Genomic DNA, 15,358 nt, shown 5'->3' with positions numbered 1-15,358 from the left:
TTGAACTGTTGCCTTCTGGCCAACGCTTCAGAGCTCTGAGCACCAGAACCGTCAGGCACAGGAACAGTTTTTTTTCCCCCAGGCTATCCATCTCATGAACAGTTAAAACTGCCCCTTTGAGCAATAATTAATGTGCAATACACAGCTTAGTCTTGCAATACACATCCTACCTCTTCTGCCATTACATTCCCTTACACTGTATATAACCGATTTGTATTTAGATTTGCACTACGTATGTGTATGTGTGTATGTATGTATGTATGTATGTATATGTATGTATATATATTCATATATGTGTATATGTATGTATATGTGTATATATGTGTGTGTGTGTGTGTGTATATATATATGTATATATGTATATGTATGTATGTATGTAATGTAATATTGTCTATTGTGTATTCTCTATATACTTTTTTCTTTTCGATATTTATCTATTTTTTATTCAATTTTAATTATTTTTTAAAAGTCTTGTTGCTGTTTTTGTATTGTTGTGTACTGGAAGCTCCTGTCACCAAGACAAATTCCTTGTATGTGTAAGCCTACTTGGCAATAAAGCTCATTCTGATTCTGATTCTAAAATGGAAAAAAAATCCCAGATTTTCAATGTGGACCGTCTCAGTATTTTTAACCCAAATGTATATGGGGTGGTGTGGCATAGCGCTTAAAGATGGTAGCCAAAAACATCATCTACTCACTATGAGCACCCTCACTATCTCCTAATATCTGTGTTGGGTGTGTGTTGTGCAGGTATGGCTGCCCGTGACGTGGCTCAGGCTCTGCGTTCACTGTCTTCAGCTGCTCGTGGAGTGGCGGCCAACACTGAAGAGCCTCAGGCCCGTAACGCCATGCTGGACTGCACCAGTGATGTCATGGACAAATCTGCCAGCCTCATCGAGGAGACCAAGAGAGCCATCGCCAAACCAGGAGACCCCGACAGCCAACAAAGGCTTGCTCAGGTTTACAATAATAGCTTAAACTTCAGTAAGAAAGCCTCCCTTTTAATTACTGATGCGAGATCTGCTCCTCTGTAGTGTGGAGTGCTTATTAATTTGAAAAGAAAATTGCTTGTTGTGTGTCTATGAGCAGTACCAGTGTATCTTAAATACTCTGCTGATGACTGGAGTATGTGTTTGTTTGTTTCAGGTAGCTAAGGCTGTGTCTCAGGCACTCAATCGCTCTGTCAACTGTCTGCCGGGTCAGAGAGACGTGGATAACGCCATTAGAACTGTTGGAGAAGCCAGCAAGAAACTGCTGTCTGAGAAAGTGAGTCCTACCCGGCATGAATTCTCTCACAATGTCATGAAATATTATGACAAATACTGTCCTATACTTGCCTACTCTTTTTAGACAAACACCACGGTTGAAGGGTAATTTAATAGACCGCAACAGTTCCTGAACTCTTTTTCAGCCATCTTGGTTCTAGAAGTATTTTTCTCATTTATTTTTTTCCATAGGGATTTCAAAAATTACTTCATAAAAGGCATAAAAGTAGTTCATAAGCCATGAACCAAACCAACCAGCTCCAAGGTAAATAACAACATTTCAAGCTTTGATATGAAGCCAAAAAAGTATTTGAAAATGAGACTAAAACACAAAGATACTGCGTACTTACCGTCTTTCATGAGGGAATGAACTAAAATGCCATGAAGCATTGCGAATGCCGCAATCAAATTAAATATGAGTTAAAATAGTTAATTATAAGTAGAGCTGTAAGAATTAACACATTAACACATGCGATTAATTAAAAAAGATTAACATGTTAATTTTTCTTTATCGCGATTAAAGCATTTACCGTTAATACAGCATAAACACTGGTGTGAAGGGGGGAACCTTTTAATTTGTCCGTCTGGAGTCATTATACTGACACACATGGCACAAAACAAACACACAGCAGCGCCAGAGCCCTTCTACCAGCCTACAAGATCAGCGTAAAAACAGCATAACGCGGCGGTCCCATAGACATTCTATGGCCGGTACTGTCGTAATACGCTAGTTGACCATTATGCTCTCTCCTATGAAAGAGCTGCGGAAATGATCTCCATAAATACAAGAATCTCTGACATCAAGATTCATGTGACACCATGGGAGGTTTGGACGTGTGAATGGCGAGCTCTGTGCACTTTTCTAGTTATAATACTTTTCATGTCATAAACCAGTGAGATTCGATACAACCTGATCCATAAGTGTCCTAGGAAGACAACATGTCATAGAATTAAAAATCCTCGGGCTCTGGAGATATTAAAAGACACTACATGCTCAAGTTGATACCCCTGACAAGGCCGCAGACCAGGGAGTCAATTTGGCCAGTGAGGTGAAAGAGATTCGGTGTGAGTTGCTGAACGTGTCAACAGTGCTGGCGAAGGGCGTTGCTGACTTGGAGGATCTTGCTGTAATACATCGATCGAGCACTGCCATGGAGACGAAATTCACTGATATGGTTACAAGAGTGGTGGATGTCGAGAAACGGATCGATTATCTGGAGTCATCGGAGATGGAGTTAGCTGCTAATCCGCTAGCGTCCAATGTAGATTTGGAGCGTCTCTGGGAAAAGTTGGAAGACCTAGAGAATTGTAGCTGGCGAAATAACGTCCGAATTGTTGGAATGCCTGAAGACAAAGAAGGTCGAGATATGTTGAAAAGCCTGGATGGGCTCTTTCCGAGTCTGCTCGCTTAACAGGCCATAAGCTGGAAATCGAGCAAGCTCAGATTCAATTCTGGCCAAATTTCTGAGATCATCCGTTAAAGATCTCGTGTTACGTGAGGCGAGGAGTAAAGGAAGGCTTTCTTGGAAGAACCACATCATTTTCTTGTTCCCAGACTTTGAGAATTTGACAAGAGAGAAACGTGATCGATTCAAGGAATGCAAGAAACTCTTACATCAACGGAAGTTCGCTTTTGCACTGATGTTCCCGGCCAAATTGAGAATAGATACTAAGGATGGCCGCAAAATATTTACATGCCAACAGCAGGCGATGTCCTTCATAAAGTCAGTGGAGTGAGTAAGTGATCTTGTTGTACTCGTTGCAGCCAAGTAGACTGCCTTTTTTGTTTCTTTCTGTGCTGGTTCCGCCTAGCGGCTGGAGTTTGTTTTGTGGAGGAACACACTTTCGGGACAGTTATGTGAATGAATCTACATGCTCTTTGTGCATATGCCTCCTATTGGCTGGAGTTTGATTTGTGGAATATTTCTTGCAAGACATTGGAGTGATTAGGTCATGTGTTGCACTCATGTAACAGCTGAATGGGCCGGTTCACTGAACATTCGTTTGACTGCCCAAGGAAACTGAACGTTTTTTTTTTTAAATTTTTTTTTGTGCTGGTTCCGCTAGCGGCTGGAGTTTGTTTTGTGGAGGAACACACCTTTGGGACAGTTATGTGGATGAATCTACACGTTCTTTGGGTTTATTCCGCCTATTGGCTGGAGTTTGTTTTATAGATTGTTTTCTGTTGTGTAATTCTGTCTCACAAAATTTGTATAGAAGCACCGGAGTTGAGCGATCTGATGGCAAAGTTATCGTGGGGGCTCTCGTAGGCATACATGGACTGTTTAAGTTTAGAGGGATGGATGCCAGTTGGCGCTGTCGTGCGTGGAGTTAATGTGCATGTTTTTCTTTTTTCTGTTTGCTTGGTTCGGGAGGAAGTTTGGGGTTTGATTGTTGCACTAATGTGGAATGTGGTCTTTATAATTGTATTTTTGACACACAGTATATTTTTTCTAATATGTCAAATGTCAAATGTTAGTATGAGTGGATTGTCTCTCTCCACATGGAATGTGAATGGGTTGGGGCACCCCATAAAAAAAGGAAGGTTATTTATTTTCTTAAACGTAAGAAATATGATATTGTGTTTCTTCAAGAAACACATCTTTCCCTGCAGGAAGCTGAAAAATTTGGGAAGATATGGGGTGGACATGTTTTCTTTAGTGCTGGCTCAAGTAAGAGCAGGGGAGTCATTACATTGATAAGTTAGCATCTACAATTCAAATGTCTCAAACAGATTAAAGATAAATTAGGAAGAGTCATTATTGTTTTAGCAGAAATTCAGGGGCAAAGGTTGATTTTGGCTAATATTTATGCACTTAATGCCGATGATCAGGGCATTTTTATATATCTTGACTCATCAAAAAGTCCTTGATCATAGTGAAGCAAAAGTGTGTAAGCCCCCTAGGGCAACAGTGACGCTTCACAGGATGTGTAAAAATCTTGGTCTTACAGATATTTGGAGACTTTTGAACCCATCTGGTAGGGACTATACATTTTTTTCATCAGTCCAAAAGATTTATTCTAGAATATATATATGTATATTTTTATATCTAAGTCCCTCATTTCATCTGTTGTTGATTGCTCAACTGGAAACATCTTAGTCTCAGATCACACCCTGGTGAGTTTAGAGGTGTTGCCACATAAGGAGAAAAAGAAATCATATAGTTGGCGCTTTAATGTATCCCTTTTGCAAAATCTTGAATTTCAACAAATGTTAAAGGCCGAAATCAATGTTTATATGGAGGCCAACTGGTCCTCAGTATCCTCTGTGGGCGTGGCTTGGGAGGCATTTAAGGCAGTTCTTAGAGGTCGGATCTCTAAGAATCAGACTGATCCGGGCTTGTGTCATGGTTGGCGGAAGCTTTCCATTCTTTAATAATTCCGTATAAACTTCTAACAAAAGTGGAGTCGGTTCAGCGGCAAAGCCGTTTGGCCCCGGATTTACCTCGCCAAGCTCCCCAGCTATCTCAGAATCAAGATCTTTTTTTGTTCAGTCGTCAGTTTAGGGAGTTCTAATGGTTCCACAAAATTTCTAATATCTTCATCAGTAGACGAAGACGTGGAGCTATAGAGATCATGATAGAATTCTTTAACTGCATTATTAATATCAATGTATGCCTCATTCATCAAAAAATCCAAAGCACAAGAACTCTTGTAGTTGGAAAGGAATATTAAGTGTGTCATCTAATGGCCTCATAGATTGAAATACAGATGTAACACTATTTTGTCACGGAATGTGGAGTTTTGGTTATTCAGGGCAAGACAGTCATGCTTTGAGTTGGGAGACAAACTGGCTAGATATATAAAGCAGAGAGAGTCTTTTTCTCCCATTCCCTCAGTGAAATCTGCTGGTGGTGACATTTTTACCTCGGCCATTGATATTAATAATGCTGTTAAAGAATTCTATCTTGATCTCTATAGCTCCACGTCTTCGTTTACTGATGAAGATATTAGAAATTTTGTGGAACCATTAGAACTCCCTAAACTGACGACTGAACTAAAAAATTATCTTGATTCTGAGATAATCTTGGAGGAGCTTGGCGAGGTAATTAAGGCCTTGCCAACAGGCAAGGCTCTGGGGCCAGACGGCTTTGCTGCTGAATTTTTTAGATCTTATGTTACAGAACTGGCTTCACTTTTGTTAGAAGTTTATACGGAATCATTAAAGAATGGAAAGCTTCCCCCAACCATGACACAAGCCCGGATCAGTCTGATTCTTAAAAAGGACAAAGATCCAAACGAGTGTAAGGTTACCGTCCAATTTCCCTGATCCAGCTAGACGTTAAAATTTTGTCAAAAATTTTGGCTAACTGATTAAGTAAAGTTGAGACATCTCTTATACATATAGATCAGGTGGGGTTTATTCGGGGCCGCAGCTCTTCTGATAACATTAGGTGTTTCATCAATATCATGTGGTCAGTGGCAAATGATCAGACTCTGGTCGCTGCCATCTCACTTGACGCCGAAAAGGCGTTTGATATGGTAGAATGGGATTATCTTTTTAAGATTTTGGAAATGTATGGGTTCGGGAGTACATTTATTGGTTGGATTAAGTTACTTTATAGACACCCGGTAGCGGCAGTACAAAAAATGGATTAATTTCAGATTATTTTACTCTGGATAGGGGCACCCGGCAGGGTTGCCCTCTTTCCCCGTTGTTGTTCTGTCTTGCCCTGGAACCATTAGCAGCTGCGATAAGAAAGGAGGATGATTTTCCAGGGGTGGCGGCGGGAGGTGTGGCACATAAGCGTTTGCTTTACGCAGATAATATTTTATTATTCGTCTCCGACCTCAGTAGATCTATGCCTTGCCTCCACAGAATTATTCATTCCTTTTCTAAGTTCTCAGGATACAGAGTCAATTGGTCTGAATCCGAAGCTTTGACTCTGACAGCGTACTGCCCAGTAACGGCTTTTCTGCCGGGTGCCTTCCAGTGGCCCAAACAGGGTATTAAGTATTTGGGCATCTTATTCCCAGCAAATTTGTGTAATTTAGTTAGAGTTAATATTGACCCCTTAATAAAAAGGTTTTCGAGCGATGTGGGCAGGTGGGCTTCATTACATTTATCAATGATTGGGAAAGTTAATGTTATTAAAATGAATTGTATTCCAAAATTCTACTACCTGCTACAGTCTCTCCCTGTAGATGTCCCTCTCTCTTATTTCAAGCAATTTGATAGTATAGCGAAGTCCTTCATTTGGAATGCCCCAGACTGTGTATTTTGGGCGATGGGGCAGTCCTGAATATGGGTGATGGATATATGGAGAGCTGGGTCCTAACCGGCGTGATGATTGGCTAGTGGGTAATCCGCAGGGGATGGAGGTCGACCTCATTTCATGAGTGGTGCGCAGAGTTTGGCAGGGTGGCGGCATTTGAGGAGATGGCATGTAGAAGGCTAGGCAACCTGGATATGTACATCAGGAAATGGGGCAGCTATTTAGCCTTTTTGGAAGGCTCTCGGGGAGGGGCAGCGGAGAGAGACTAGTGTTTTTTTTTTGTTTTTTTTATGTTTCTAAATATTTTCTGCTGTTTTATTGTCTATTTGTGTGTCTTTGTCAGTTGGCTTTTTGTCGGGCGGGGGTGTTAATGTTCGGGGGAAAAGTTGTGATTTCATGTGGTTTGATGTTGCATTTTCTGTTGCGTCTATTTGATTTGCTGGAATCAATAAAAAATTGTTAATAAAAAAAAATGTAAAAAAAAGGAAAAAAAAAAAGAATCTCTGACATCGCATCACTGTAAGTGATAAAATGATGGAGCTCTTAATGCTATTTGATGTACAAAACAAGCACAGGTGGGACTTGTGATAGAAATCAAGTATTTTTCAGCCTAAGGCGCAATTTAATTACCACATATGCACGGCAAATCTCAACTATCACCAAAATGCAGAATGAGATGTTTTTGTCTGCAAGCGCTTTCCATGGCGTTGACCCTCTGACACGAATGATGAACTCAGCTTCACGATTGCTGTAGGAAAGCGGATAGCCACAGTCTGCCATCAGATTAATAGTGTGGAGGATGAGAGTTTAAGAGGTTCAGTGCCCATGCAATGAATATGCAACCACTGGGGAAACTAGTTCTTTCAATTAGTCAATCTCCCACTGAGATTGGGAAACATTAAATGTTACTTGAATTAGTGCTATTTTACTGCATTATACTGTGGAAGGTTAATAAAGCATTATATTGCTAAATATTGTTTTGTTTTCTTTCCTAAGAAGGAAATAAATGTATTTGACAAGAAAAGAAGTATATATAGTGTCAGATTGTAGCACTTTCAAAATCTGCAATTAATCGTGATTAACAAAAAAAAGTATGCGACTCATCGCAATTAAAATATTTAATTTATTCTAATTATAAGTGTAGAAACTATTAGAAAATGTAAGTTTATTGGAAAACATTCAAATAATTGCAATATATAAGTAGTTTGAGAGTGTAGGAAGTATGCCATGATTGCGTCATTCCCATTGTGTCATGAGAGCGGACATTTGCTGCAGAGGTCTTTTGGTGCTCTTTGTTTGCAGTGATTCTCTTATTAATGGATCTTTCTCAGCTGGATCATATAGTGTAGTTCTTCATTAGTAATTCTGCTTATAACACTCGTGTTTTTTTTTTTTTGTTTTTTTTTTTTAAAATGTTGAAATAACACAAATTGGTGGCTTCAACAGAAGCATATAGTCAAGTCATTTGTATTTGTATAGCACTTTTCACAACACACATAGTTTCAAAGCAGCTTTACATAAAATCATGCTTAAACAGACAATGAAACTGTAATATCTATAAAGTCTTAGAATCATCATTGTGTAGTTTGATTAAATATGATTGTAAATTGTGTATAAATATAAATCATTAAATAATAATTGTATTTATAACCCCAGTAAACAAGCCGAAGGCGACTGTGGCAAGGAGCACAAAACTCCATAAGATGTTGGTTAATGGAGTAAAATAACCTTGTGAGAAACCAGGCTCACTGTGGGGGCCAGTTCCCCCTGGCAAACAGCATGAATATAATGCCAATATTAGTTATTTGTGTGCAGTACAAGTCATGGTTTAAAATTTGTAAACTAAGTAAGTGTTAAGGGCTAGTGTTTAATCAAAGGTTTTGTATGAACTGTAAGATTAATGACTAATATCTTTGAAGTCCATCCTGGATTAACCGCAGAAGTTCACATAGATGCATTTTCCTTTTGTTGGCTGATGAAGGGTTTTGTTGGCAATTAATTGATAGTCTATGTATCGTTTAACAACCTCGGAGCTCAAGGTAGGTTGGTCTTTAAAGGTTTATAAGTTATCGTTAAAAATCAATTCCCTATGGAGAAAGTGAATGTGATTTTTTTTACTTTTGGAACCAGACTGTTGTGCTCTTTTCCCATCCAAATAGATAAGGAAGAATTGGCCCCAAGGTCATTTTTAGAATCTACTTTTCAGCACTGCTAAGCACTGTAGTGCTTCTATTTGGCACTTTTCACAGTGATAAGAATTTGTGTATTTGGTACAGCGAAGGCTTTTTTCAGAGAACTAGGTGAATTAAATTACATCAACGCCCTTTCACAGTTACAGAGAGCTCTATAAACCCATTGTTATTAGAAAAACGGTTAATTTTCACAAACAGTTCTAGTGTGCTTTAGTTTTTATGCTTAGTTAGTGTTTTGAGCATATTACAGTACTGTTTCTATAATCGCTCTGATCGTCATGTGTCTTCAGTTTCCGGCGAGTGGGAAGAGTTTCCAGGAAGCTCAGGGAAATCTGAATGAGGCTGCGGCCGGACTGAACCAGTCAGCCAATGAGCTTGTGCAGGCATCACGTGGCACCACGCAGGATCTGGCCAAAGCCTCTGGGAAGTTCGGCCAAGACTTCAATCACTTCCTGCAGGCTGGCGTGGACATGACTGGACAGTCCCAGGTACATAACATTTTACAATATGCCAGTTTTCCATTCAGATATAATGTAATGATAATAATGATATAATGTCCTGGTGGAGTAATTTGACAGTTCAAGGTTAGATGTGTGGATATGTAAATGATTTCTCATCTTGTCTCTTCCTGTAGTCTAAGGAGGATCAGACTCAAGTGGTCACCAACCTGAAGACCATCTCCATGTCCTCCAGCAAACTTCTGCTGGCTGCTAAAGCTCTGTCCACAGACCCCAACTCACCCAACCTTAAAAACCAGCTCGCCGCCGCTGCTCGGTCAGAATTCTGCCATCCATCTCTTGTTTTTCAATAATTCCTGCTTGACAATTCAGCCTTTGCTAAGACCCACCCCAATTAGTCACTGTTGCTTACTTGTTCAAGCGTTCTGCCACTTGGCAAACATGGAAGGAGAAATCAGATCAAGTGAATTACCTTAAATTGCTCACACCAAAATCTGCCCAGTATGGAAGATGTACATTCATAAAGTGAAATTAAGCCAAGAAATAGTGAAAAATTGGTTTAAAAATCTAGACGCTTCGCCAGATATGTAAAATAACAGCCAATAGGTGTGACCAAAGTGCCTGAAACAAAGTTTCCTGAAGAGTGTATTTTTCGATAATAACCAGCTGACAGTACAGTAATTACATAAATTAATGGACATTAAATATTGGTTCTGATTTTAATAATAAAAAAAAAACAATAATGTGAGAAGAAGGAGAGCGCAGAGCAGACAAGAGACGTTGAACTAGCCCAGCTATGTAGGAAGTTGCTTGCTTGGGAAAATAGTAAATTATACAGTTTAGCGATCTTTGTACATAAATATTTGACCACAGTATGCTGTGATCAGAATCAAGTCATTTTGGATAACTTCTTAAACATTTTGTTTAAATCTATCCAGTTACACAGGGCTTAGGTAGACTTGTGTTAGACAAGAATAACTGTTTGTCTGACAATGTGATGCGTGGCAGATGTTGCCAAACCTGGATTAGTCAGTAACATTTTTAAGGTGAGGCTTAGCGAAAGGTTAGTAACAGATGCAGAAAAACTAAATATCATAAGATGCTTTTCTATCAAACTGAACTGTGCGGTTCTGTACCGTTCCAGTTTTGTTGACATGGATACATTTTCCCTGTGGTACACTGTGGTGCTGTGAAATCTGGTGTAGAATAGACTGACTGGGCAAGTGAGCAGTTGTGAGTCGCCACGTCACTAAAATAGTTCCACCAAAACAGATCTCTGTTCTGAGTATATTTAGCTAACCGTGCGGAAAATCAAAGATGGTAATAGTTTTTAATTTGCGGTTCCAGTAGCACCTTTTTTAGACGTGCTACTGCAAATGTGAAGAGTTTACTATTAGGGTTAGGCTTTGGCTTTGGGTCAGTCTATAGTCATTATAATTATCTTTATATAAGCACAATGGAGGTCTATGGTATGTCCTCATTTAGATAGCTAAGTAAATGTGTGTGTGTGTGTGTGTGTGTGTGTGCATGTGTGTATGTAGCGTGCATGTTTGTGTGAGGAACATCGTAAGAAACAACGGCAGTTAATGGCTTTTCACAGCTCATGTTCCAGAACTCCCATCACTCACTGTGAGAGAAAGAGAGAAAGCTAGTGTGTGTCAGTGCGTGGTAACACACGTGGGTGGATTGTTTCTCACAGCTTCTCTCCCTCACACTGTTCCTTCCCTCTCTATCCTCCTCTTATGTCTCTCTTTCTGTGTGTCTGTCTCTCTCTCAGTGCGGTGACGGACAGTATCAATCAGCTGATCAGCATGTGTACCCAGCAGGCTCCAGGACGGAAGGAGTGTGATAATGCTCTGCGCGAGCTTGAGGTGCCTCTACTCTCTCTTCACTTTATCTTTCTCATGTTCATCTTCTGTGTTAGTTTGTGTGAGTGACTCGCAGCAGTTCAATTCTTTTATACAGCACTAATCTTATACCAAACAGTGATCTGTGCCTATTGTGTTATTTATAAGAAGTTATTTTGTTTTTGGAAATATCTGCTTCTATACTGTAACATATTTGAACACGCATTACTTGAAATCCTGTTATTTTTCCTGGATATTGTTCACAACATGAAGCGGAGTGCCTCAAACCCTCTAACCTGTGGACAGTCACTGTAGCACACTTGCTCAAGTGAATTATTGCTTTTATAAAATGATGACGACAACAATGATAAAACACAGAAATGTTCAATAAACAGTTTATCATTAATAATAAATGGAATCAACAGTTCTTCTGCCAAGTAATATAGTTCAGTAGCTGTAGGAGTTTGCGGTTGCCAAGCAACATAGCAACTTGCCGTTTTTATCTAAAATGTGGTCTACAGCTTCTAATTGGGCTTGTCCAATCATAATTTAGAGTCAGAACTGTCAGTTTTAAAAGGTTTTTTATATGATTTATTTTGCTTTATTGTTGTGTTAGAATTATTGTAATTACAAGATGACAACTTGGATATTCTACTTCACACTCTTCACTTAGACCTCAGAAATTATTTTTTCTATGGCAACACTCAACACAATAATGGAAACATGCTGATTTGTTGTTGATTACAACAAAATATTTAATCACTACATTAATTCAGTAATTCACCTCTATAAGTTCTTTTACAATGTTTAAGAAAAAAAACAACAACAACAAAACGCTCCATGTAACAGTGGCGTATAAAATAGAAATATAACTATATAATGTATATACAGTTATTAAATTTAGGGCTGAGACATTTAACGCATTCATTTCTGCGATTATTAGTTGACTGTTTAAACTGTTAAAACAATTTATGCAGTATCTGTAATTTTGCACTTCCTTAAACTTTACTAATGTTTTTCCCCACTTCCAGTGGCTAAAATTGGCATATATAAATTTCCAGTAGGTACGTGCTCGACTCAACTGCACATCCTAGCACAGAAACTGATTGTGTGGAGCAGTGCATACTTACTAGCCACATTTCCATTATTGGGCCAAATGAGGGCATGCTAGTGCGTGCCAGGACCAGTTGCGTTCCCACTGTCACTTCCAGGGCTTCATCATGCCTCCTCGGGGCTTTCTCGGGGCCAGCAGCCAATGACCTTTGGCCCACCGATTACCCTTGGGACAGACAAGGCCAAATGGGAATTGAGGTGGGTTCAATGTCAAAGGTGGAGTTTCACCGAACTTCCCAGGTTGGGTATCCACACACAACGGTACAGGAAAACAATTAATAAAAAAAATTAGGGCAAAGTACAAATCTGTTAAAATGGCCAATGGACAAAGCGGTGCCCGAAGAAATTGCTTTTCATGGTTCGGTGAACTTTCATAGATAGTGTGCTTAGACGTTGTCCCGTGGATAGTGGAGAGACCTCTTGGGACGCCATGGCAGTTATAGTCAGTGAGTTGTCAGCGCTAACTTATCTTGCTGTTTACATCCGATATAAACTCGATAAACTAGATAACATGATTCCTCAGCTTGAGCTGTCCTCTTGCTTGTGATGGGTGGGGTGTGTGACGTTGGCACCACAGCGGCGTATTAAGGGTGGGTTTTTGGGCAACACTGCAGAGTTATTGGCCTGATGGTGGGAACGCAGATCGATTTTGGTCTTGCGGCTTGAGGTCCTGGCTGGCCAGTTGACAGCCCTGGCTCGCACTGGCCCAATAGTGGAAAAGCGGCTATTCATTACACATGTCCCAGGCATAATATACACAGGAGCACATGTACTTTACAGAGAATAGAGACTTCACCCGCAAGTGGTGAGCCAGGTGTGGGAGAGATACGGGCAAGCTGCAGTACCTCTTTGCATTGCCTAAAAATGCTTTCTTACTGTCTGAACCAGTGTCAAAAATGAACCCGCTCAAGAGGGACCTAGCATGTGCATGATAGAGACGGCAGCCAGTGAAAATAGTAGTTTTGAGATTTTAAACTTCAGCAAAATAAAACCTCAGCATTCCATTTGGTCTATATCTGTATGTATAGTGTCTTATAATGCATTGGCAGTGTACTCTTAAATTTATCTTGCCAATTAAACTTTATTTAAATTGAATCTGCCCATTTGATCCTATAATTAAAAAGTCCACTGGAAAACGGCTAAAGATTTTGCCCAACTCTTAACTACAGCATGCCCACTGATTTTATGGCATGTAAACATATACTTTTATCAAAGATTTATACCTGTCGAAATGTGTCTAATTAACTCTTTTCAGAAAAAAATAAATAAATAAATATTTTAACGTACATTTTAAATAATTAAAATAAATGATGACTAACCAATTTCGAGTTCGAGACAAAATAAATATATTTATGATTATATTTTAATGTTTGTTTTTATTTACCATGTACCATGATTAATCGCGATTAATCACAGAAAGCTGTGCGATTAATTAGTTTAACATTTTTTATAGATTTTCATCCCTAATAAAAATATAATGTAAACCATCAAACATATAATGCCATTTTGGTTCTGTTTACATGACATCACAACAGTCAAGTCGGAGCTTTCATAGAATTCCGAGTTTACAAATTAATGAGTCATTTCTAAGGTTAAGTACGATAATTCCAATATGAAAGTGAACCATTGCAAATATCGGCAAAGCAGTACATAAGTTTTAATTACAGATTTTGCAAGACAACACTGCATTGATATTCCTCAAATATTCTGGTTAGGGTTTGTTCTAAACCTTTAACCTCATGTATTCGACTTCAGCAATTAATTTAGCTTAAACCGCTTAATGAACAGATTCTATTCAAACTTTGTTTTATAGATAATTTAAGTCTTATGTGTGCTGTCTATTTTTGTAAACTGTATACTTTTTAAGAAATTTAATATTTTAAATCCCTTATTGACTTGCACTGATAGAATGTTCATCTTAAAAACTGTAACCATCTGCAATGACACCATCGCAATATCTGCATACTGAATTGCAGTTGGTCCTTTTTATTTCATGTACTGTACTAGCATTCTGAATTGAGATTGGCCTTGACTTCTTTGCTTACATTTACCCATTTATATCTGCCATTATACTGCACAGTGACTGTGTTGATTGTTGTGTTCAGCAGACCCAAAACAAGACTAAGTGTCATGACAACGGCAATTAGCATTTCATTTTCACAGAAGCAATGTCTAAAACCTGAAAACTTTTTTTTTTTTTTTTTTTTTTGCCCGTCTTGAAAGCACAGATGTTTCATTCTGGAAGTGCAAATCTAGTGTTCTTTTGCTCTATGTCTAATAATGAGAATTGCCTCAGGTTCAGTACATGCTTAATTTCAACATCTGTTTTGTGGATGGTGTATGCTAACTGTGTGTGTGTGTGTGTGCGCAGACGGTTGGAGGAATGCTGGAGAACCCTACAGAAGCTGTCAATGATCTGGGCTACTTTGACTGTATTGACAGTGTGATGGAGAACTCCAAGGTTATTTAATTTGAGATTCTTATTGCCAGTCAAACCATCATACAGCAGAATTTATTTAGTTTTATGTTTGTGTGTTAGTTGTTGATGTTGTGTGTTTGTGCAGGTGTTGGGTGAGGCCATGGCTGGGATTTCACATAATGCCAAGAACAGTAACTTACCAGAGTTTGGAGACTCAGTGAGCTCAGCGTCTAAAGCACTGTGTGGCCTCACTGAGGCGGCCGCTCAGGTAAAAACAATCTTTCCACTCAACTGCACTGCATGAGCCTAATGAAACCGTGTTTAATGAAATGTTCCAGTGATCTGATGCATCAAACAGTTCCTGGAGCGCATCAAATGAACAAACACTAAAAAAAAATTCACTTTCTGAAATTCTTTCCTTATGCTGTCTTTTGTCCTATTCAGACACAATTAGTTTTGACTTGTGAACATGAGTCCCAATTATTTACATAGGACGTCTGTGATTTTAGGTACTGATTGGGACGGGATTGGGATCTGTAGTTTTTACAAAAAAGCTAGTGGCTATTGTCTGGATGTGAGTGTTACAGAAGGTCATGTGCTCTGGATTTGTGCATCACGAAACCCAGTGAAATAAATAAATGATGTATGCAATATTATAACATTATGTATATAATAAAGGGAATGAATTAAGGTAGGAATCATACCTGATACTGCTGCAGTCAATAGAGTGGCCGTTCTGAACAGTCAATGATTGGACTCTTCTTATTGATTTAATTTTTTTTTTTAACTGGATGGGATACCAGCAGTGCTTGAACCTCCAGCAGGTTACACAACACAGCACAAGACAT

General features: G+C 39.1%; 1 protein-coding gene across 3 annotated transcripts in view; it reads left to right on the top strand.

Moving 5' to 3' along the window:
• LOC127433270 (talin-1-like) overlaps positions 1-15,358 on the top strand; it is a 264,085-nt gene that overhangs the window by 165,324 nt on the left and 83,403 nt on the right. For all 3 annotated transcript variants that reach the window (XM_051684988.1, XM_051684989.1, XM_051684990.1), the window contains 7 exons: positions 751-959; positions 1,147-1,266; positions 8,964-9,161; positions 9,308-9,447; positions 10,909-11,002; positions 14,463-14,552; positions 14,656-14,778. In XM_051684988.1, the coding sequence (XP_051540948.1) occupies positions 751-959; positions 1,147-1,266; positions 8,964-9,161; positions 9,308-9,447; positions 10,909-11,002; positions 14,463-14,552; positions 14,656-14,778 (974 nt within the window). The remainder of the gene's footprint in view (positions 1-750; positions 960-1,146; positions 1,267-8,963; positions 9,162-9,307; positions 9,448-10,908; positions 11,003-14,462; positions 14,553-14,655; positions 14,779-15,358) is intronic.

This window comes from Myxocyprinus asiaticus, chromosome 43 (assembly GCF_019703515.2).
Source record: "Myxocyprinus asiaticus isolate MX2 ecotype Aquarium Trade chromosome 43, UBuf_Myxa_2, whole genome shotgun sequence".
NCBI classification, from domain to species: Eukaryota; Metazoa; Chordata; class Actinopteri; order Cypriniformes; family Catostomidae; genus Myxocyprinus; species Myxocyprinus asiaticus.
The sequence above is the reverse complement of the archived record's forward strand: the minus strand, read 5'-3'. Positions and strand labels throughout refer to the sequence as shown.